This window comes from Hyperoodon ampullatus (genome assembly GCF_949752795.1).
Source record: "Hyperoodon ampullatus genome assembly, chromosome: 7".
In the NCBI taxonomy this organism is placed as follows: domain Eukaryota; kingdom Metazoa; phylum Chordata; class Mammalia; order Artiodactyla; family Ziphiidae; genus Hyperoodon; species Hyperoodon ampullatus.
Genome location: NC_136920.1, coordinates 63,180,590 through 63,204,438, shown reverse-complemented (window position 1 = coordinate 63,204,438; position 23,849 = coordinate 63,180,590). Strand labels below are relative to the sequence as shown.

At 38.8% G+C, this 23,849-nt stretch overlaps 2 protein-coding genes across 2 annotated transcripts; one reads left to right on the top strand and one right to left on the bottom strand.

Moving 5' to 3' along the window:
- Window positions 1-12,621: 12,621 nt before the first annotated feature.
- Window positions 12,622-13,560, top strand: LOC307055353 (olfactory receptor 10T2-like; the record flags this gene model as incomplete). The annotated part of the gene is made up of 1 exon (XM_079707532.1): window positions 12,622-13,560. One exon carries the CDS (start codon window positions 12,622-12,624, stop codon window positions 13,558-13,560), a length of 939 nt encoding a protein of 312 aa, XP_079563658.1.
- An 8,765-nt stretch (window positions 13,561-22,325) lies between these two features.
- Window positions 22,326-23,264, bottom strand: LOC307055295 (olfactory receptor 5P4-like; the record flags this gene model as incomplete). Its single annotated transcript, XM_079707408.1, is given in 3 exon segments — window positions 22,326-22,757; window positions 22,761-23,006; window positions 23,010-23,264. Coding segments are annotated over 3 exon segments (933 nt in total).
- Between the last annotated feature and the right edge of the window lie 585 nt (window positions 23,265-23,849).

The window sequence follows — 23,849 nt, the reverse complement described above, 5'->3', positions numbered from 1 at the left end:
AGGTCTTCTGCCCATTTTTGGATTGGGTTTTTTAAAATTTTATTTATTTAATTTATTATTTTTTTATTTTTTATACAGCAGGTTCTTATTAGTCATCAATTTTATACACATCAGTGTATACCTGTCAATCCCAATCGCCCAATTCATCACCCCCCGACCCCCGTGGCTTTCCCCCCTTGGTGTCTATATGTTTGTTCTCTACATCTATGTCTCAATTTCTGCCCTACAAACCGGTTCATCTGTACCATTTTTCTAGGTTCCACATATGTGCATTAATATACGATATTTGTTTTCCTCTTTCTGACTTACTTCACTCTGTATGACAGTCTCTAGATCCACCCACGTCTCAACAAATGACTCAATTTTGTTCCTTTTTATGGCTGAGTAATATTCCATTGTATATATGTACCACAACTTCTTTATCCATTCATCTGTTGATGGGCATTTAGGTTGCTTCCATGACCTGACTATTGTAAATAGTGCTGCAATGAATATCGGGGTGCATGTGTCTTTTTGAATTATGGTTTTCTCTGGGTATATGCCCAGTCATGGGATTGCTGGATCATATAGTAATTCTATTTTTGGTTTTTTAAGGAACCTCCATACTGTTCTCCATAGTGGCTGTATCAGTTTACATTCCCACTAACAGTGCAAGAGGGTTCCCTTTTCTCCACACCCTCTCCAGCATTTGTTGTTTGTAGATTTTCTGATGCTACCCATTCTAACTGGTATGAGGTGATACCTCATTGTAGTTCTGATTTGCATTTCTCTAATAATTAGTGATGTTGAGCAGCTTTTCATGTGCTTCTTGGCCATCTGTATGTCTTCTTTGGAGAAATGTCTATTTAGGTCTTCTGCCCATTTTTGGATTGGGTTGTTTGTTTCTTTAATATCAAGCTGCATGAGCTGTTTATATATTTTGGAGATTAATCCTTTGTCTGTTGATTCATTTGCAAATATTTTCTCCCATTCTGAGGGTTGTCTTTTCGTCTTGTTTATGATTTCCTTTGCTGTGCAAAAGCTTTGAAGTTTCATTAGGTCCCATTTGTTTATTTTTGTTTTTATTTCCATGACTCTAGGAGGTGGATCAAAAAAGATCTTGCTGTGATGTATGTCAAAGAGTGTTCTGCCTATGTTTTCCTCTAAGAGTTTTATAGTGTCCGGTCTTACATTTAGGTCTCAAATCCATTTTGAGTTTATTTTTGTGTATGGTGTTAGGGAGTGTTCTAATTTCATTCTTTTACATGTAGCTGTCCAGTTTTCCCAGCACCACTTATTGAAGAGACTGTCTTTTCTCCACTGTATATCTTTGTCTCCTTTGTCATAGATTAGTTGACCATAGGTGCGTGGGTTTACCTCTGGGCTTTCTATCTTGATCCATTGATCTGTGTTTCTGTTTTTGTGCCAGTACCATATTGTCTTGATTACTGTAGCTCTGTGGTATAGTCTGAAGTCAGGGAGTCTGATTCCTCCAGCTCCGTTTTTTTCCCTCAAGACTGCTTTGGCCATTTGGGATCTTTTGTGTCTCCATACAATTTTTAAGATTTTTTGTTCTAGTTCCGTAAAAAATGCCATTGGTAATTTGATAGGGATTGCATTGAATCTGTAGATTGCTTTGGGTAGTATCATCATTTTCACAATGTTGATTCTTCCAATCCAAGAACGTGGTATATCTCTCCATCTGTTGGTATCATCTTTAATTTCTTTCATCAGTGTCTTATAGTTTTCTGCATACAGGTCTTTTGTCTCCCTAGGTAGGTTTATTCCTAGGTATTGTATTCTTTTTGTTGCAGTGGTAAATGGGAGTGTTTCCTTAATTTCATTTTCAGATTTTTCATCATTAGTGTATAGAAATGCAAGAGATTTCTGTGCATTAGTTTTGTATCCTGCAACTTTACCAAATTCATTGATTAGCTCTAGTAGTTTTCTGGTGGCATCTTTAGGATTCTCTATGTATAGTATCGTGTCATCTGCAAACAGTGACAGTTTTACTTCTCCTTTTCCAAATTGTATTCCTTTTATTTCTTATTCTTCTCTGATTGCCATGGCTAGGACTTCCAAAACTGTGTTGAATAATAGCAGTGAGAGTGGACATCCTTTTCTTTTTCCTGATCTTAGAGGAAATGCTTTCAGTTTTTCACCATTGAGAATGATGTTTGCTGTGGGTTTGTCATATATGGCCTTTATTATGTTGAGGTAGGTTCCCTCTATGTCCACTTTCTGGAGAGTTTCTATGATAAATGGGTATTGAATTTTCTCAAAAGCTTTTTCTGCATCTATTGAGATGATCATATGGTTTTTCTTCTTCAGTTTGTTAATATGGTGTATCACATTGATTGATTTGCATATATTGAAGGATCCTTGCATCCCTGGGATAAATCCCACTTGATCATGGTGTATGATCCTTTTAATGTGTTGTTGGATTCTGTTTGCTAGTATTGTGTTGAGGACTTTTGCATCTATATTCATGAGTGATGGTGGTCTGTAATTTTCTTTTTTTGTAGTATCTTTGTCTGGTTTTGGTATCAGGGTGATGGTGGCCTCATAGAATAAGTTTGGGAGTGTTCCTTCCTCTGCAATTTTTTGGAAGAGTTTGAGGAGGATAGGTGTTAGCTCTTCTCTAAATGTTTGATAGAATTCACCTGTGAAGCCATCTGGTCCTGGACTTTTGTTTGTTGGAAGATTTTTTTTTTTTTTTTTTTTTGCGGTATGTGGGCCTCTCACTGTTGTGGCCTCTCCCGTTGCAGAGCACAGTCTCCGGACACGCAGGCTCAGTGGCCATGGCTCACGGGCCTAGCCACTCTGCGGCATGTGGGATCTTCCCGGACCAGGGCACGAACCCGTGTCCCCTGCATTGGCAGGCGGACTCTCAACCACTGTGCCACCAGGGAAGCCCTGTTGGAAGCTTTTTAATCACAGTTTCAATTTCATTACTTGTGATTGGCCTGTTCATATTTTCTGTTTCTTCGTGGTTCAGTCTTTGAAGGTTATACCTTTCTAAGAATTTGTCCATTTCTTCCAGGTTGTCCATTTTATTGGCATAGAGTTGCTTGTAATAGTCTCTTAGGATGCTTTGTATTTCTGCAGTGTCTGTTGTAACTTCTCCTTTTTCTTTTTTAATTTTATTGATTTGAGTCCTCTTCCTCTTTTTCTTCATGAGTCTGGCTAACAGTTAATCAATTTTGTTTATCTTCTGAATGAACCAGCTTTTAGTTTTATTGATTTTTCTATTGTTTTCTTTGTTTCCATTTCAGTTATTTCTGCTCTGATCTTTATGATTTCTTTCCTTCTGCTAACTTTGGGTTTTGTTTGTTGTTCTTTCTCTAGTTCCTTTAGGTGTAAGGTTAGATTATTTATTTGAGATTTGTCTTGTTTCTTGAGGTAGGGAATAGCTATAAACTTCCTTCTTAGAACTGGTTTTGCTGTATCCCATAGGTTTTGGATTGTCGTGTTTTCATTGTCATTTGTCTCTAAGTATTTTTTGATTTCCTCTTTGATTTCTTCAGTGTTATCTTGGTTATTTAGTAATGTATTGTTTAGCCTCCATGTGTTTGTGTTTTTTACGTTTTTTTCCCTGTATTTCATTTCTAATCTCATAGCGTTGTGGTCAGAAAAGATGCTTGATATGATTTCAATTTTCTTAAATTTACTGAGGCTTGATTTGTGACCCAGGATGTGATCTATCCTGGAGAATGTTCTGTGCGCACTTGAGAAGAAAGTGTAATCTGCTGTTTTTGGATGGAATGTCCTATAAATGTCAATTAAATCTGTGTGGTCTGTTGTGTCATTTAAAGCTTCTGTTTCCTTATTTTCATTTTGGATGATCTGTCCATTGGTGTAAGTGAGGTGTTAAAGTCCCCCACTATTATTGTGTTACTGTCGATTTCCTCTTTTATAGCTGTTAGCAGTTGCCTTATGTATTGAGGTGCTCCTGTGTTGGGTGCATATATATTTATATTGCTATATCTTATTCTTGGATTGATCCTTTGATCATTATGTAGTGTCCTTCCTTGTCTCTTGTAACATTCTTTCCTTTAAAGTCTATTTTATCTTATATGAGTATTGCTACTCCAGCTTTCTTTTGATTTCCATTTGCATGGAATATCTTTTTCCATCCCCTCACTTTCAGTCTGTATGTGTCCCTAGGTCTGAAGTGGGTCTCTCATAGACAGCATATATATGGATCTTGTTTTTGTATCCATTCAGCAAACCTGTGGCCTTTGGTTGGAGTGTTTAATCCATTCACTTTTAAGGTAATTATCGATATGTATGTTCCTATGACCATTTTCTTAATTGTTTTTTTTTTTTTTTTTTGCTGTACGCGGGCCTCTCACTGTTGTGGCCTCTCCCGTTGCGGAGCCCAGGCTCCAGATGTGCAGGCTCAGCAGCCATGGCTCACGGGCCCAGCCGCTCCGTGGCATGTGGGATCTTCCTGAACCGGGGCATGAACCCGTGTCCCCTGCATCGGCAGGCGGACTCTCAACCACTGCGCCACCAGGTTTGGGTTTGTTTTTGTAGATCCTTTTCTTCTCTAGTGTTTCCCAGGTAGAGAAGTTCCTTTAGCATTTGTTGTAGAGCTGGTTTGGTGGTGCTGAATTCTGTTAGCCTTTGCTTGTCTGTAAAGATTTTTTTTTTTTTTTTGGTAAAGCTTTTGATTTCTCCATCTCAGATTCTCCATCGAATCTGAATGAGATCCTTGCTGGGTAGAGTAATCTTGGTTGTAGGTTCTTCCTTTTCATCACTTTAATTATATCATGCCACTCCCTTCTGGCTTATAGAGTTTCTGCTGAGAAATCAGCTGTAACCTTATGGGAGCTCTCTTGTATGTTATTTTTCGTTTTTCCCTTGCTGCTTTCAATAATTTTTCTTTGCCTTTAATTTTTGCCAATTCGATTACTATGTGTCTTGGCATGTTTCTCCTTGGGTTTATCCTGTATGGGACTCAATGGGCTTCCTGGACTTGTGTGGCTATTTCCTTTCCCATGTTAGGGAAGTTTTCGACTATAATCTCTTCAAATATTTTCTCAGGTCCTTTCTTTGTCTCTTCTCCTTCCAGGACCCTTATAATGCGAATGTTGTTGAGTTTAATGTTGTCCCAGAGGTCTCTTATGCTGTCTTCATTTCTTTTCATTCTTTTTTCTTTATTCTGTTCTGCAGCAGTGAATTCCACCATTCTGTCTTCCAGGTCACTTATACCTCAGTTATTCTGCTATTGATTCCTTCTAGTGTACTTTTCATTTCAGTTATTGTATTGTTCATCTCTGTTTGTTCGTTCTTTAATTCTTCTAGGTCTTTGTTATACATTTCTTGCATCTTCTCTATCTTTGCCTCCATTCTTTTTCTGAAGTCTTGGATCATCTTCACTATCATGATTCTGAATTCTTTTTCTGGAAGATTGCTTATCTCCACTTCATTTAATTGTTTTTCTGGGGTTTTATCTTGTTCCTTCATCTGGTACGTAGCCCTCTGCTTTTTCATCTTGTCTATCTTTCTGTGAATGTGGTTTTTGTTCCACAGACTGCAGGATTGTAGCTCTTCTTGCTTCTGCTCTCTGCCCTCTGGTGGATGAGGCTATCTAAGAGGCTTGATGGGAGGGACTGGTGGTGGGTAGAGCTGACTGTTGCTCTGGTGGGCAGAGCTCAGTAAAACTTTAATCCACTTGACTGTTGATGGGTGGGGCTGGGTTCCCTCCCTGTTGGTTGTTTGGCCTGAGGCAACCCAACACTGGAGCCTACCTGGGCTCTTTGGTGGGGCTAATGACAGACTCTGGGAGCGCTTACACCAAGGAGTACTTCCCAGAATTACTGCTGCCAGTGTCCTTGTCCCCACGGTGAGCCACAGTGCCCCCTCTCCCGCCTCTGCAGGAGACCCTCCAACACTAGCAGGTAGGTCTGTTTCAGTCTCCCCTGGCGTCACTGCTCCTTCCCCTGGGTCCTATGTGCACACTACTTTGTGTGTGCCCTCCAAGAGTGGAGTGTCTGTTTCCCCCAGTCCCGTGAAAGTCCTGCAATCAATTCCCACTAGGCTTCAAAGTCTGATTCTCTAGGAATTCCTCCTCTCGTTGCTGGACCCCCAGGTTGGGACGCCTGATGTGGGGCTCAGAACCTTCACTGCAGTGGGTGGACTTCTGTGGTATAAGTGTTCTCCAGTTTGTGAGTCACCCACCCAGCAATTATGGGATTTGATTTTACTGTGATTGTGCCCCTCCTACCATCTCATTGTGGCTTCTCCTTTGTCTTTGGATGTGGGATATCTTTTTTGGTGAGTTCCAGTGTCTTCCTGTCAATGATTGTCCAGCAGCTAGTTGTGATTCTGGTGTTCTTGCAAGAGGGAGTGAGAGCTCATCCTTCTACTCCGCCATCTTGGTTCCTCCTCTATGCTCCCTATTATAGGAGCAGTTATGGCAATTGTGTCTTATTTGATGCCACAGAAAGTGAAACATATTGTCCAGGCCAGAAAGTAATAGTCCTCTTTTCTTTGTTCCAAGTTTAGAGGGGGAGAGGGGAAATACGCTTTATTCATTAAACAAACATGTATTAAATACTGGTATGTATTTACTTTTTTCTTTGCTGAGTCATGCATTTATTTATTTATTTAAACTAATTTCATCCCTGGTTTCCTACTCTTTTGCCTGTCTTTTTTTATTGTTAAACTATAGTTGATTTACAACATTGTGTTAGTTTCAGGTGTACAACTTCAGATTCTTTTCCATTATAAGTTATTACAAGATATTGAATATAGTTCCATGTGCTATAAGGGAAATCCTTGTTGTTTTCTATTTTATATATAGTAGTATGTATCTTTTAACCCCATACTCCTAATTTATCTCTTCCCTTCTCCCTTTGGTAACCATAAGTTTGTTTTCTATGTCTGTGAGTCTGCTTCTGTTTTATAAATAAGTTGATTTGTATTTTTTTTAGATTCTAAATATGTGATATCATATAATACTTGTCTTTCTCTTTCTGACTTACTTCACTTAGTATGATAATCTCTAGGTCCATCCACGTTGCTGCAAATGGCATTATTTCTTTCTTTTTTATGTCTGAGTAATATTCCATTGTGTGTGTGTGTCTGTGTGTATATATTATATATATATACACACACATATATATATATATCACATCTTCCTTATCCATTCATCTGTCAGTGGACATTTAGGTTGCTTCCATGTCTTGGCTATTGTGAATAGTGCTGCTATGAACATAAGGGTGCATGTATCTTTTCAAATTAGAGTTTTCATCTTTTCCCAATATTGCGCAGGACTGGAATTTCTGGATCATATGGTAACTCAATTTTTAGTTTTTTAAGGAACTTTCCAGCTATTTTCCATAGTGGCTGCACCAATTTACATTCCCATCAACAGTGTAGGAGGGTCCCCTTTTCTCCACCACCTCTCCAGTGTTTATTATTTGTGGACTTTTTAATGACGGCCATTCTGATTGCCGTGAGGTGATAGCTCATTGTAGTTTTGATTTGCATTTCTTTAATAATTAGCTAATGTGGAGCTATTTTTCATGTGCCTATTGGTCATCTGTATGTCTTCTTTGAAGAAATGTCTACTTGGGTCTTCTACCCATTTTTTTTTTTTTCTTTTTGTGGTACGCGGGCCTCCCACTGCTGCGGCTTCTCCCGTTGCGGAGCACAGGCTCTGGACGTGCAGGCCCAGTGGCCACGGCCCACAGGCCCAGCTGCCCCGCGGCATGCGGGATCCTCCCGGACCGGGGCACAAACCCGTGTCCCCTGCATTGGCAGGCGGTCTCCCAACCACTGCGCCACCAGGGAAGCCCTTCTACCCATTTTTGATTGGGTTATTTGGTTTTTTGATATTGAATTGCATAAGCTGTCTGTATATTTTGGAAATTAAGCTCTTGTTGGTGGCATCATTTGCAAATATTTTCTCCCATTCCATAGGTTGTCTTTTCATTTTGTTTGGTTTCCTTTGCAATACAAAAGCATAATTTTGATTACGTGCCATTTGTTTATTTTTGCTTTTATTTCTATTACCTTGGGAGACTGAACTAAGAAAATGTTACTGCAATTTATGTCTGAGAATGCTTTGCCTATGTTCTTTCTAGGATTTTTATGGTGTCATGTCTTATATTTAAATCTTTAAGCCATTTTGAATTTGTGTGTGTGTGTATGGTGTAAGAGAGTGTTCTAACTTCAGTGATTTACATGGGGCTGTCCAGCTTTCCCAATACCACTTGCTGAAGAGACTGTCTTTTCTCCATTGTACCATCTTTCCTCCTTTGTCAAAGATTAATTGACTGTAGACGTGTGGGTTTATTTTTGGGCTGTCTATGTTTGTTCCATTGATCATATGGCTGTTTTTGTGCTCAAACCATGTGGTTTTGATTACTGTAGCTTTGTAGTATTGTCTAAAGTCTGGGAGGGATGTGCCTCCAGCTTTGTTCTTTTTCCTCAGAGTTGCTATATCAATTCTGGGTCTTTTGTGGTTCCATATAAATTTTACGATTATTTGTTCTAGCTCTGAGAAAAATGTCATGGGTAATTTGATAGGGATCACATTAAATCTGTAGATTGCCTTGGTAGTATGGCCATTTTATCAATATTAATTATTGCAATCCAAGAGCATGGGATATCTTTCCATTTCTATCATCTTCAATTTCCTTTATCAATGTTTTAGTTCTCGGCATATAGGTCTTTCATATCCTTGGTTAGGTTTATTCCTAAGTATTTTTTTTTGATGCAATTTTAAATGGGATTTTTTTTTTACTTTCTGATATTTATTTGTTAGTATAAAGAAATGCAACAGTTTTCTGCATATTAATCTTGTATCCTGCTACCTTGCTGAATTCATTTATTAGTTCTAATAGTTTTTATGTGGAGTCTTTACGGTTTCTATAGAGTATCATGTCCTCTGCATACAATGACAGTTTTACCTCTTCCCTTCCAATTGGGGTACCTTTTATTTATTTTTCCAATTGCTGTGGCTAGAGCTTCTAATACTATGTTGAATAGAAGAGATGAGAGTGGGCATCGTTGTTTTGTTCTAGAATTTAGTGGGAAGGCTTTCAGCTTTTCAGCCTTGAGTATTATATTAACTGTGGGTTTGTTGTAAGTGGTATTGGTGTGTATTGATACTATCACAATGCTAGGTGATGTGGCTATATCTTAATGGGTCTTGAAATGTATTGAAAGAGACAGTGAACAACATTTAGCACATGTCCCATTTAAGTAAATGACAGAGAAAACAATTTAATTGGAAATAATTAGTCAGTGCATCTAGAAAGAAAACAAGGGACGCTTCCTGGGAGAAGATGTCACTCCATTTACTCACTGAACTCTCATGACATAAACTTTTATATTTACCATATTTTGCTCCAGGTAGGATACAAAATGGTAAAATAGTCCTCTGCTCTGACTAGTATAGAAGTCATATATGTTAAAATGTCATCCTAATACAATCAGACATGCACACAGAACTCATAAACTCAATCAGTGATTGAAGATGATTTTTTAGGAAGGTGACTTTTTTTTGTAGAATTCCATTTTAATAAAATTCAAAAGCAATCAAGATGAAACTGTATTTTTTCTGTAACATATATATGTGTAATGAAATTATTTTATTGAATGAAAGATTCTTTAAATTCTGTAGTGCTTTTCAGTTTTAAAAGTTTCACACATGTGATTTCGTATAATCCCATAATAAGCCTTTTCCCTGCCCTTACCCCTTTATTGCCCCGCCTCCCTTCCCTCTCTGCACTGGTAACCACTAGTTTGTTCTCTATATCTGTAAGTCAGCTGCTTTTTTGTTTTATTCACTACTTTGTTGTGTTTTCAGATTCCACATATAAGTAATATCATACAGTATTTGTCTTTCTCTGTCTGACTTATTTCAGTTAACATAACGTTCTCAAAATCCATCCATGTTGCTGCAGATGGCAAAATTTCATTCTTTTTTGTGGATGAGTAGTATTCCATTTGTGTGTGTGTGTGTGTGTGTGTGTGTGTGTATATGGTGTGTATACATGTGTGTTTCCATTCATCTGTTGATGGATACTTAGGTTTCTTCCATACCTTGGGAATAGTAAATAATACTATGAACACTGGAGTGCATGTGTCTTTTTGAATTAGCGTTTTTGGGGTTTTTTGGGTTTTATACCCAGGAGTGGAATTGTTGGGTCATATGGCTGTTCTATTTTTAGCTTTTTAAGAAACTTCTATACTGTTTTCCCCAGTGGTTGCACCAATTTACATTTAGGGAGGTGACATTTAAACTGGGTTTGAAACAAAGACTGTGGTTTAAGAAGCAGGGGGGAAGAACACTGCAAATAGAGAAACAATGTGTGCACAGTAGGAGAGCCACCAAGGGGCATTCCATGCTTGGGAGATGATGGGATGCTTTCCATGTAGAGGAGGTTGGTGGCAGAAGATGAGATGGACAGGTAAACCTTGAATGTCATGCTAGGGCACTTGCACTTGCAGGGACTCTTTAACTTTACTAGTTAAGAAGGTGTTCTCCCAAGTGACTCTGCCTGGGTATAAATACCAGCTCCTCCTTTAACAAACTTTATCACCTTCACAAATTAAGTAACTCCCTAAGCCATAGTTTCCTTATTTCAAACATGAACACAATACTACTATTTATCCCGTAAGGTATTTAAGAGAATAAATGAGAGAGATGGTCTGATTACATTGGCTATCTTGATATTCTTTAAATATGTCAAGCTCATTCCCACCATGGGGTCTTTGCAGTAGTGTTTCCTGTGAGTGTCATGTTTTACCCCTAGATCTTATATGGTGCATGCTTATCAATTCTAGTCGCAAAGTAAATATCAGTTCCATAGAAAAGGCTTTCCTGACTCTACAACTGGAAGTAGCCACCTAGTCCCACACTCTCATATCACTTTCCTTTAATTCTCTTCATGGCATTTTTCTCAGTCTGAGATAGGAGAGGTCATATGTGTCTTATCACATGTTATATTTCCCATCAGAGAATTGACTAATACATCATAGACATTAACTAAATATTTTTGGAGTTAATTTATTGACTTTGCATAGTCAATTAAGCAACCTGTACCTTGGTTTCAATTTTTGTAGCATCAGGATTGAAATACCTACCACACAGAATTGTTGGGAGAAACCTAGTGAGAAAATTCTATCAAACACACAGCGTATTGTCCAGTATATTTCAGATTTTGAATAAATACTGGTTACCTGCATCACTGCCTTGTAAATTTTTTCCAGTATTTCAGTACATAAAGAACACACAGACTTTCCAGATAAAGGTATATTTTCTCTTTTCTTCAAGCTTTGTGGATCCTACAAAATACTTTCCAGTGTTGTCTCTACCAGTCTTTCCCCAACCTACAACTCCACACCAATGTCTTCTCACTTTTCCTTTCATTCCCTAGTGCCTGAAACCAAGCTCTGTATTGTTTGGAAACTCTGTATGTTACTTTCATGCTGTCATCTCAAACACAGAGTGGATATTTTAACAATGGATGAAAACGACCTGAGGAAGTTGAGTTCTTAAAAGAGCTGTGCTGCGAAGAAGTCCTATCCGATACCAGTATATCAGCTAGATTTATCCTGGAAGTTTTCCTGAAAGCTCAAGAGTTGATCAGAACATCATGAACCAAATGAGCTATTCAGGATGGGAATAGTCTATCCATAACCATTTTTTAAAATTAATTAATTAATTAATTAATTTTGGGCTCTGTTGGGTCTTCATTTCTGTGCGAGGGCTTTCTCTAGTTGTGGCAAGTGGGGGCCACTCTTCATCGCAGTGCGCGGGCCTCTCACTATCACGGCCTCTCTTGTTGTGGAGCGCAGGCTCAGTAGTTGTGGCGCACAGGCTTAGTTGCTCCGTGGCATGTGGGATCCTCCCAGACCAGGGCTCGAACCCGTGTCCCCTGCATTAGCAGGCAGATTCTCAACCACTGCACCACCAGGGAAGCCCCTATCCATAACCATTTTGCTTCCAAGATCTGACTGAATGACAGACAATTATTGAAAAACTCCACTTCAACTCATTGTTATGTACAGAAAATAGTACAAATTTCAAAATGGTAAATTCACTTATTAAGTCATCGGCATAATTGTTAGCCAAGCAGCCACTGCCTTCTGGAGAGCACCTCTGAAGATATAATTATTTTCCAAGAATGTTTGGAAGCCATTCGAAAAATTTTCCTTACTTCTTAAGGTAGTATTGATTCAGTCAACATAGTTAAGTACTTATGTATGCCAGGCTGTGATTAGACCACACATAAACATTGTATACCCTTTACTCCTCATACTCCTGTAGGTGAGAAAATGAACTTTCTTTTTTCATATTTCCCTCATTCATTCAGATTCTGACTGTAGAAGATAGAAAGGGGTAATAAATTAGGGGGTTCCCAGAATATATTTGGGGCTACTGTATGGCATTTACATACATTCTCCTATGAGAATCTTTTTCTTCATCACTCTGAGTCCTGACCTGGAATTCAGCCAGGTACATTTAACTTCCATTTCTCAGGCTTTCTCATTAAGAGTTGTCTGTCAGTGTCCTCGATTAAAGGCCAGGTGACGTCAGTGCTTTCTACAGTCTCATCAGAGTTTTGACCCCAAGAAGCTCTGCACCTTTGGAGGAGAGTTGTTATGTGCACCAGGAGGATGGACAATCATACCACAGTGAGCACATTCCTTCTGTGGGGATTTTCCAGTTTTCCAGACCTGCAAGATCTCTCCTTCGTGATGATTTTCTTCTCCCATGTGACCATCCTAGTTGCAAATGTGTCCATAATGGTGGCCATCAAGCTCAATCACAATCTTCACACCCCCATGTACTTTTTCCTCTGTGGTTTGTCCTTTTCAGAAACCTGTACCACTATGGTAATCATCCCCCGCATGCTAGTGGACTTGCTATCAGAAAGCAAGACCATTTCTCTTCCTGAGCGTGCTACACAGATGTTTTTCTTCTTTGGATTGGGAGCTAACAACTGCTTACTCTTGGCTGCCACGTCCTATGACCATTACACTGCTATTCACAACCCGCTGCACTACACCATCTTGATGACCCAAAAGATCTGCTTTCAGCTCATGACAGCTTCTTGTGTTACTGGGATTGTGGTGTCACTGTGCATTGTCCTTGTAGTATTCAACTTGTCGTTCTGTGACTCCACCATCAAGCACTTTTTTTGTGACATTACATCTGTAGTCTCCCTTGTCTGTGATTACACCTTTTTTCAGAAAATGGTTCTTCTTGCCTTCACTGCCTTTGTTTTGGTGGGGAGCTTTATTTTCATTATGATTTCCTGTGTCTTCATTGGGTCCATAGTTAAGAGGATGCCATCTGCCCAGGGGAGGTATAAGGCCTTCTCAACTTGCTCCTTCCACCTCACTGTGTTGTGCATACACTATGGATTTGCTGGCTTTCTCTGTCTGAGACCCAAGGACAGTGACTCATTCTGTGAAGATATGCTGATGGCTGTGACATATACAGTACTGACACCTCTGCTTAATCCCCTTGTTTACAGTCTAAGAAACAAACATATGAAAATATCACTAAAGAAAGTACTAGGCAATATATGTAGGTTTTCCCCTAGATGGTAAATAAAAGAGCTCTGAACACTTTTTAAAATTTTTACAGAGCATTGATAAATTAAAGTGGAGAAAGTGGAGTACTTCCAATAAAAATCATCACGTTGTATACAAAGCAATTAAAGTGTGTTCTAACTGCCTGAAATGCTCTGGTCTCACTTCTTTCTTACTATGAAACCAGATGTAGTTGTAAAATATTTTAAAATGAGATAAAATATTCTAAAATATTATTACATATATATGTACATATACAGATATACACATCCATGCATACACACATGCACATATGTATGTAGTAAATGTATCAAAAATGTTTTAGAATACTCTATTTTCATAATTTTGGTTTCCTTTGGAGAAGGAAGAAAATTATATTAAAAAGGAAAAGAAGGAAAGAGAGGGAGAGAGAGACAGCGAGAGAAAGAGAAGGAGGGGAAAGAGAAAGATCACTGATTTACTTAAAAAAGGAGAAAGCACAAACACACAAATTTAGTGCTGAAATGAGTGAAAGACCACAATGCAGAGAAATTTCAAAACATTTTTTATTTTTTAATTTATTTTTTTACATCTTTATTGGAGTATAATTGCTTTACAGTGGTGTGTTAGTTTCTGCTTTATAACAGTGAATATATGAATATACATATGTTCCCTTATCTCTTCCCTCTTGCGTCTCCCTCCCTCCCACCCTCCCTATCCCACCCTCAAAACATTTTAAGAAAATACCTGTTTAACTCTATTCAAAGAAACATGGAAACTAGATGGGAATGGATGAATTTCTGAAAAAAAAATAAAATGATGAAAGTTACTGCAGAAGAAATATGCATTTTTAACATACCAAATTCCAGGAATAATATAGACGTCTGTCAAAGAGCTATTCTTTCCAACCCCCAACAAAGGAGTAGACTAGATGGTTTCATAATGAACTTCCACAAAAATCAAATAATTCAAATGTTGTTTGAGTTACAGCATAGACAAAGATAAATAGCTTGGAATTTTTGAAAGCCACAGAGGTGGAAGGTGCTATAAATAACTGAATCTAATCGAGGCCATTGTCGTAAGGTTCTCACGTGGATACTTAGGGAGATGCTGTAGGGAGGGCTTGGCATTTTGAGGTCACATTGTCTAATGGTAAATCCGTATGGTGAGTGATGTTACCAATGCTGTGGCAGGACTGAGGGACCGAGATGGGAGAAAGAATCAAGGGGCTGGTGGCAAAGTCTTTAATAAATGAGAAGAAACTGGGTGGTCAGTAAAAGACTCTGAAAACAGTAGTATATTGTTTCATATCTGGATAGTATTTGTGTCAATGAGTGAAATGTTTTGTCATGCAGATTGCCAATAAATGATTTCGAAATATGGTAAGGAGCTAGGAGAATGTCAACATTGTGTGCAGATATCTGTAGAATAGGAGTGAGCAGCTTCTCTTCAATATTGCTGAGAAGCATATGTGCCCTCCTCGGACAACTAGGTTTGGTTAAGATGGAGAGGTGGAGCATGTACTCTGGGAAAAGTTGATGGGTGGAATAGAAAGGAGATTCCAGAATGAAAGTAAAACATATAGGAGAAACCCCAGCAAACAAAGAGAATTTCAAAGAGATGAAGCCGAGAGCTGTGAATAAGTGAATACTGGCGGAGAGAGTTCCCAAAAGGCTTGCAGCTGAGATTCAAATCATAGCTCCATTGACTATAGGTGGTGTCGGAGCCTATTGGGTCTACAGTTCTCATTCTTTGCTCAGCATTGAATTAAAGTTTGGCTAGAGGTTCTGTGACCGACCATTTCATAAACTTCACCATTCCATTTTCACAAATGTCCTTGTTTAGTGTAAAAGTGTCTGCCTCCTCATGTAATTATCTAAACTTTTTATTTCATTCATTATTTTAAGACTCAAAATTTTGACCAAATGGTATTTATCCCTGCGATGCAAGGTTGGTTTAACATATGAAAATCAATCAGTGTGATACACCATATTAATAGAATGAAAAATAACAACCACACGATTGTGTCAATAGATGTAGAATATATACACAATGAAATATTATTCAGCCATTAAGAAAGAAGGAACTCTTGCCATTTGTGACATCATAGGTGTACCTGGAGACATTGTGCTTAATGCAATAAGCCAGACACAGAAGGAAAAATACTGCATGAGCTCACTTATAAGTGAAATCTAAGAAAGTCAAATTCATAGAAGCAGAGAATAGAATGGTAGTTACCAGAGTTGGGGAAATGGAGGGAATGGGGAGATGCTGGTCAAAGGGTACAAAGTTACAGTTACATAGGACGAATAAGTTCTAGAGATCGAATGTAGAGCCTTATAACTGTAGTTAATAATACTGTATTTTATACTGGATATTTTCTAAGAGTAAACTTAAGTTACTCTTATCACACCTAAAAAAGATAAAGAGATGTGAGTAGATGGATATGTTAGCTTGGTTATATTTATCACTTCACTATGTATATGTATGTCAAAACATCATGCTGGGGCTTCCCTGGTGGCGCAGTGGTTGAGAGTCCGCCTGCCAATGCAGGGGACCACGGGTTCGTGCCCCAGTCTGGGAAAATCCCACATGCCGCAGAGCGGCTGAGCCCGTGAAGCATGGCCGCTGAGCCTGCGCGTCCGGAGCCTGTGCTCCGCAACGGGAAAGGCCACAACAGTGAGAGAGGCCCGCGTAGCGCCAAAAAAAAAAAAAAAAAAAAAAAAAATCATGCTGAACACTTTAAATCATAAATTTTATTAAAAAAATAAAAACATCTTAAAATTGTTTTAAAGGTTAAAAGAACATGTCAACTAGCACTTTATTCATACCGCTTGAATGGAAACCATTGTATTTTTAAGAAACATTTCTTTGTTGTGAACTTCTTGAAAGAAAAGCACATAACCTATTTAACTTTGTTTCCTCAGTTCATAACCTCGTGCTAGAAATAAAAGAGACACTAAATATTCATTGAATTAGAGTTAATGTTTAACCAACAGACATTTGTTGAATGCTTGCTGTGTACCAGACACTGTACTTTGAGCTAAGGATAATTAGTTCAACCTCCCACATCACTACTTTTATCCACCCACCAAAGTTTCTGCAACTGCATTACCAGCTCTCAATGACCAGTTAACTCTTTTTTTCCTTATGCCTCAGTTTAAATGTCATTTCTCTGGTAAAGCCTTTCTTGAGCCTCACAAATAAATGCATTTGCCAAATGATATTATGAGGAATAGAGACTGAGCAAAAAGACACAGCCTGGGGCTTTTGGCAGTGAGGTAGGGTAAGTACATAGAACTTTGAGGTCAAAGATACCTAAGACTTGTGAGGCCAAGATCCTGTAGAGGAAAAAGCTATAGAGAAGTGATCCTGAAATTCTACATATAATTCCTTATTATGGAATTTGACTACTCCCAAGTTGCACTTGGGCTGGTGAGATATCAAACACCAAGTGGAAATCAGCCTATGAGAGCCTGATGATCTTAGCAGAGGTTTTGGCATTTTGCTTTGCTGGTTTGATAGAGTTTGATAGATAGACTGTTTAAGGTAGAGGGCCCCACAACACCTTATGCTTTTATTTGAGAGTCCTGAAGTACTACACCTTAGGAGGAATTGCTGCATCTTAGAAATAAGGTCAAACCAGAAATAGATTATCCCCAACAAAGTACAAACACCACATTCTATTAGGATGCAAGTTTAGGAGTTATACTGTACATGGAGACATCAGTTCTTTTTTTATGTGACTGACCCCTTTAGGCACTCTATTTTCATTTCCTCAAAGGGATCAAGCCAGTGCTTTATTTTTCTGCTAGAATAAAATTGAAAACAGTACGGAAGAAGATAATCTCATCTAGAACCTCTAAAATTTTTTTATCCAGATTGTTCATCAATTAAAAAAAAAAGATAAGATATGCCACAAGATAGGACCAAATGCATAAAAACCAGGTATGTAAATATTAAATAAATATTTATAATACATCTAAGAACAATAGGGGAATAATATGAAGAGTCACACCACAGAAATGAATACAAAAAGAAAAAAGAAAAGGAATCAAGTTTAAATCTTAAAAATGAAAAACAAAATAAATTAGGAATTCAGCTGTTGGGTTAATAGTAGATTGGACACAGCAGAAAAGATCAGTAAACTGAAAGGTAGGTTAGTAGAAAACATACACATTACAAGACAAAGAAAAAATCATCAAAAATACAAAAAGAGTGTGAGAGCTGTATAAGAAATTATGAAAAGATCTAAGATATGTGTAATGAACTTCTAGAAAAAAGTAGAGAAATTTCTGAAGAAATATTCAATGATAATTTTCCAGTCTGATGAAGGAACGTGAGCTACAAATTCAAGAAACTTTGCAGGGCTTCCCTGGTGGCGCAGTGGTTGAGAGTCTGCCTGCCGATGCAGGGGATGCGGGTTCCTGCCCTGGTCTGGGAGGATCCCGCATGCCGTGGAGCAGCTGGGCCCGTGGGCCATGGCTGCTGGGCCTGCGCATCCGGAGCCTGCGCTCCGCAACAGGAGAGGGCACAGCAGTGAGAGGCCCGCGTACTGCAAAAAAGAAAAAAAAAAAAGAAACTTTGCAGATTCCAAACATGATAAGTTATAAGAAAAACCACACTCAAGGAAATCATAAAAAGACTACAGGAAGCCCAAAACAAAAGAAAAATATTAAAAGCTTCCAGAGGAGAAGTAAAAGACATATTCCCTTCAAAAAAAATCAAATGACTAATAGCTGAGTTTTGGAAAGTATTGATGGAAGCAAGAAAATTAAATCTTAAAAGTGCTCAAAGATTTTTTACTAGTAACCTAGAATTCTACCTAAAATAGAAATATCTCTCAAAAATGAAGGTGCAGTAAAGACCTTTTTTGAAGAACCTAGGGGTAAGATGGGAATGGAGACGCAGACCTACTAGAGAATGGACTTGAGGATGTGGGGAGGGGGAAGGGTAGGCTGTGACAAAGTGAGAGAGTGGCATGGACATATATACACTACCAAACGTAGAATAGATAGCTAGTGGGAAGCAGCTGCATAGCACAGGGAGATCAGCTTGGTGCTTTGTGACCCCCTAGAGGGATGGGGTAGGGAGGGTGGGAGGGAGGGAGACGCAAGAGGGAAGAGATATGGGAACATCTGTACATGTATAACTGATTCACTTTGTTATAAAGCAGAAACTAACACACCATTGTAAAGCAATTATACTCCAATAAAGATGTTAAAAAATAAATAAATAAAGACTTTTTTTTTTTTTTTTTTTTTGCGGTATGTGGGCTTCTCACTGTTGTGGCCTCTCCCGTTGCAGAGCACAGGCTCCGGACGCGCAGGCTCAGCAACCATGGCTCACGGGCCCACCACTCCGTGGCATGTGGGACCTTCCCGGACTGGGGCACGAACCCGTGTCCCCTGCATCAGCAGGCGGACTCTCAACCACTGCACCACCAGGGAAGCCCAAGACCTTTTTTATGGTTAAAAAAATCTGTTAAAATGCATCACAAGCAAACCTGCATTAAAAGAAGAAATAATAAAGTGTTTTTTAAAGCAGAAGTAAAGTTAATGCTGATATAGGTATAAGGTTTAAAGAAAGGAATGAAGGTCACGAAAAAGAATAAATATATAGGAAACTAGAGGAGGTACACTAGGTAAGGGAAGATCTTTGAGAAATAATTAAGAAACTCAGTTGGCTTACATGGGTAGGTAGATGATGATACTGTCACCACTTCCTATAGACTCAGATTAAAATGGGAAAAAGAAAGAGTACTCTTTTGTAATACCTTCTAAAATAACAACTTTATTGAAGTATAATTTACATATGAACAATTTAAATATACAGGTTGATGACTTTTGACAAGTATAACCACCAACCCAGTCACAATATACAGTGATTTCCTCACCCCCAAGAAATTACCTCTTGCCCCTTTGCTTTCAATCTTCTCCAGCTCTCCATTACAGAGTGAGTATTTTATAGAATCTGGGAAATGTCAATGACTTCATAAGTCCCAGTCCGTTTCAGAAGAAGAAAATCTTCCTGAAATTTATATAGACTAAGAATCTTTTAATACCACAACAGTTCAGGATCTTTTAAAATTTCCCCAATCAAATCCTACCTTCTATGTATCAATCTATAATCCATAGTAAGTAGGGAACTTCCAAAAAAAAAATCTTACAAAAGGAGTTTTTTATTGTCCCCACAGGGGTGTTCTTGATCCTTAGTTTTTGACACACTGTTTAGGGAAGATGCTTTGTACCACTCCTAATATTTTTTTTTCCCCTTTTGGAGCGACATCCATTAGCATAACATTACTGACATCTTTCTAAGCCCTCACTTCCTCTTCCTCTAGGATTAAATTAGCTGATGGTAGACTTTGAAGGGAAAACTAGATATGCAATTGTATTAGTTTGTGAGGGCAGCTGTAACAAAAGTACCACAAAGTAGGTGGCTTAAACAACAGAAATGTATTGTCTCGCAGTTCTGGAGGCTAAAAGTTAAGATGAAGTTGTCGGCAGGGTTGGTTCTCTCTGAGGGCTGTGGGATCTGCTCAGTGCTTCTTGCTTAGATTCTAGTGGTTTCCTGGCAATCTTGGAAGTTCTAGATAAAGAATGGCAATGTATATCCTCTCCAATAAAGACCGTAATAGTGCTACACCTCACTCCCTACATCTGGGTGATTGAATTATTTGAATTCCCTTAGAGTGGAAATAAAAAGGAAAAATGAGTGGATTTATCACAATCAATCGGGGACTATTTATGTGCCTACACAAAATAGATAAGGAAGAGGTCAACATGTGACATGTATTTCATCTGAGAGAAGGAAAGGGATGGAGGGGAGTAGACCATTTTGATGGGTGTGCAGTGAGGGTCACCCCAAATTTATTGGAGTACTAAACCTCACAAAGATTTGCCATTTATTGGGACTTCCCTGGTGGTGCAGTGGTTAAGAATCCGCCTGCCAATGCAGTGGACATGGGTTCGATCCGTGGTCTGGGAAGATCCCACATGCCATGGAGCAACTAAGCCCATGCACCACAACTACTGAGCCTGTGCTCCAGAGCCCATGCTCCACAACAAGAGAAGACACTGCAATGAGAAGCACACACACCACAACAAAGAGTAGCCCCTGCTCGCCACAACTAGAGAAAGCCCACGCACAGCAACAGAGACCCAACACAGCCAAAAATAAATTTATTTTTTTTAAAAAAGAGTTGCCATTTATTGAGAAAGGAACAGAAGGGAAGGAATAGTTTGGGGAGAAATATAAAAATTTCAGTGAGGGCACAATGAGTTTGAGAGTCTTGAGGAAAAGGCCAGTGAAGAAGTTCATCTGTCCTCCAAGGAAGGTTGTATTTGGAGATAGGGATACTGTCCCCACACAGGTGGCAGCTGAGCTCATGGGAGAAGATGAGCTCACCCAAGAAGACCATGGGGGATGGAGAGAAAGGCAGAGGGCTAAGGATAAACGCGTGAAAAGCAAGAAATAGTGGGAAATGTAAAGAGGAATACTGCCAGAAACAGTCAATAAACAACATCCACCACCAGAGTGCAGAGCACCCACCGGAACTCTAGGATGGCCCTTTCCAAGACTGAAGTCATACCTTTGAGCTCCTTCTCTTTGCAGGGGACAACGTCTGTGCTGTCTCTTTGCAGGGGACAATGTCTGTCCCCAGAATTATTGCACTGGCGGGGTTATAGGCCTGTAATTGATGTAAGAAGTATGAATGGGGAAACAGGGCCAGAGAAATCCCACAAAGAGGCTTCCAGGCAGAAAGCTTCCTTGATCTGGTCAGTGAAGAGCCCAGGAATAGGAAGTCAGCTTATAAAGTGATCTCTCCAAACTGTCTCAAAATTTGTCTGACATTATTAATATGCTAGAAATAAAATATACTAGCTAAAATATTAATCATAAGCATTATGAAAGGAGTACAGGAGGAAGGGAATCAATTTAGAGACAATTGCTATAACCAAACTGGATCATAAGCACCTTCAAAAAGGGCAGTGGAAGAAGTAGTGACAGTGGACAACTCCATGAGAAACGGTACAAAATGTGTGGTGGATATTCTTTGCCTAAAACAAAATTTCAAATGTCCTACCTTTCGACTGTTGTTAAAAGAAAGTCCCAGCATCCCAGCCTCCCACTCCAAAGAAATGTCAGCGTCCAAAATCCTACTGCAGTATTCATCTGGTAAGACCACCTATGAGAGGAGTCAGCTGAAATTTATACAGCTTCTTCTGTGTTATCTGGGTTGGATCTTTTAATTGTCAAACAGAGGAATCATAATCTTTGCTTTGGCTTAAATAAAGTAAAAATAGATAAAAGCTTTTCTGAGACACTAACATCTATGTTTCCAAAAGTTGAAATATCCATTGACCAAGGGAGGGCAGTACCTTTAATGGAAGTACCCTTAACTGCTGACCTGTGAATATCGTCACCTATTATACATTGTTGGGGAGAAGTTTCTTTCCTGAATGTTATTTTACAAGATGGTATTCAAGTAAATTTGATCTTTGGTTGAGATCTCTCTCCATTTAAATAGGACTCTATCATTGGTAAATGGAATTTTAAGTAGAAATTATTTTCCAAAGGTATTCTTAACTTGAAAATTCTATATTTAATTTGAACCAAGCAGACATCCATGTTAGTGATACACTTAACTTTATAAATAGAAGTAAACATTGGATTTTTATATTTTCGGGAGCTTATCACTATAAAAGTGATAAAGTTAATGATAAATATCATTAAAATATCCATCAAAAATGTTCCCCAAATTAATGGTTTGTTATTTATAGATTTATATCTGATTTAATTCAGGAAAACCAATGTGCTCTAGCCCTTAGTTTTCTCATAGCCTCTTTCACTTCCTTGTTCCTCAGACTGCAGATGAGGGGGTTCAGTATGGGGACCACCACTATGTAGATTACAGATGCCACTTTGACCTGATCAGCTGAATAGCTCGATTTGGGCATTACATAAACAAACAAAACTGTCCCGTAAAACAAAGTGACTGCAGTGTGGTGGGAAATGCAGGTAGAGAAGGCCTTCTTCCTCCCCTCAGTAGAGTGCATCTTCAGGACTGAGTGGAGGATGTAGCTGTAGGACACGATTATGGTAAATAGTGTGCTTTTGAGGACTGATGCAGAAGAGATGGCAGGAGATATTTCAGCAATAGAAACATGGCCGCAAGAAAGCTTCAAGAGTGGGAAGAGGTCACAGAAAAAATGGTTCGTTTTGTTTGGTCCTTAGAAGGAGAGATTCATCAAACAGCCTGTAAATGAAGAAGCATTTATGCATCCACCCAAGTAGGAGGCCTCCAACAGGAAGAAGCAGACCACTGGGGACATGTGGGTGGAGTAGCACAGGGGAGAGCAAATGGACCCATAGTGATTGTAGGCAATGGTGGCCAGCAGGAAGCACTCTGTAGTCCCAAAGGTGACATCAGAGCCAAGCTGAGCTATACGGCCAGTGACTGGGATGGCAGTTCTCTCTCTTCAGAAACTCGTCAGCATGATTGGTGTGACTGATGTGGAATACCCAATGTCTACAAAGGCCAAATGGCTGAGGAAAAGGTACATAGGCATGGGAAGCTGTGGGCTACTTCGGATTAAGATGATTATGCTGATATTTCCCACTACGGTAACTATATAAACTCCTAGAAAAAAATCAAAGAAGATGGCACATAGTGTGGGATTATCTGTTAATCCCAAAATAATGAACTCTGTCACTGTTGTGTGGTTTGCAGTCTCCATCTATTCATTTAACAGTGCCTACTGAAATCAGAACCAGAGGAGACTAAATTGACTGAAATGACCCCGCATTTATATACCTAAACATAACCTAAATATAACCTTACAAATATTTTAAATGGTAAATTTGCCTCCCTTATAGTATACTTTGTGCATATAAATTTTCTTTTCAATTTCCATGAAAATATTAAAACTGAAGACTTGATTACCTTAGGACTCAGCTATTTTACTCCTATTTATATACCGTGGGGTAAATCTTACTCTTGTGCATGGGTGATATGTAAAAGAATGTTTACAGCAGTATCGATTGTAATAACATGAACTGTAAATAACCTACATTTTCAAAGAAAGACCAGCTCTTGATTTTCCAGCCCCATCCCAAATGTGCCTCTATTCAGTAATCTCTGCCTTAGTAAGCGCTATCTCCATTTATACAACTGATTGGGCCCAAACATATGATGTTGACTTGGACATCTCTTTCTTACCTGATCTTTTTCCTGGAATAAAAAATATCACATCCTTAGTTATAATATTTGATAGCAAGGGCAAGAAGATGTCCATGTTCAGGATGGAAGGGAAATAGAATTT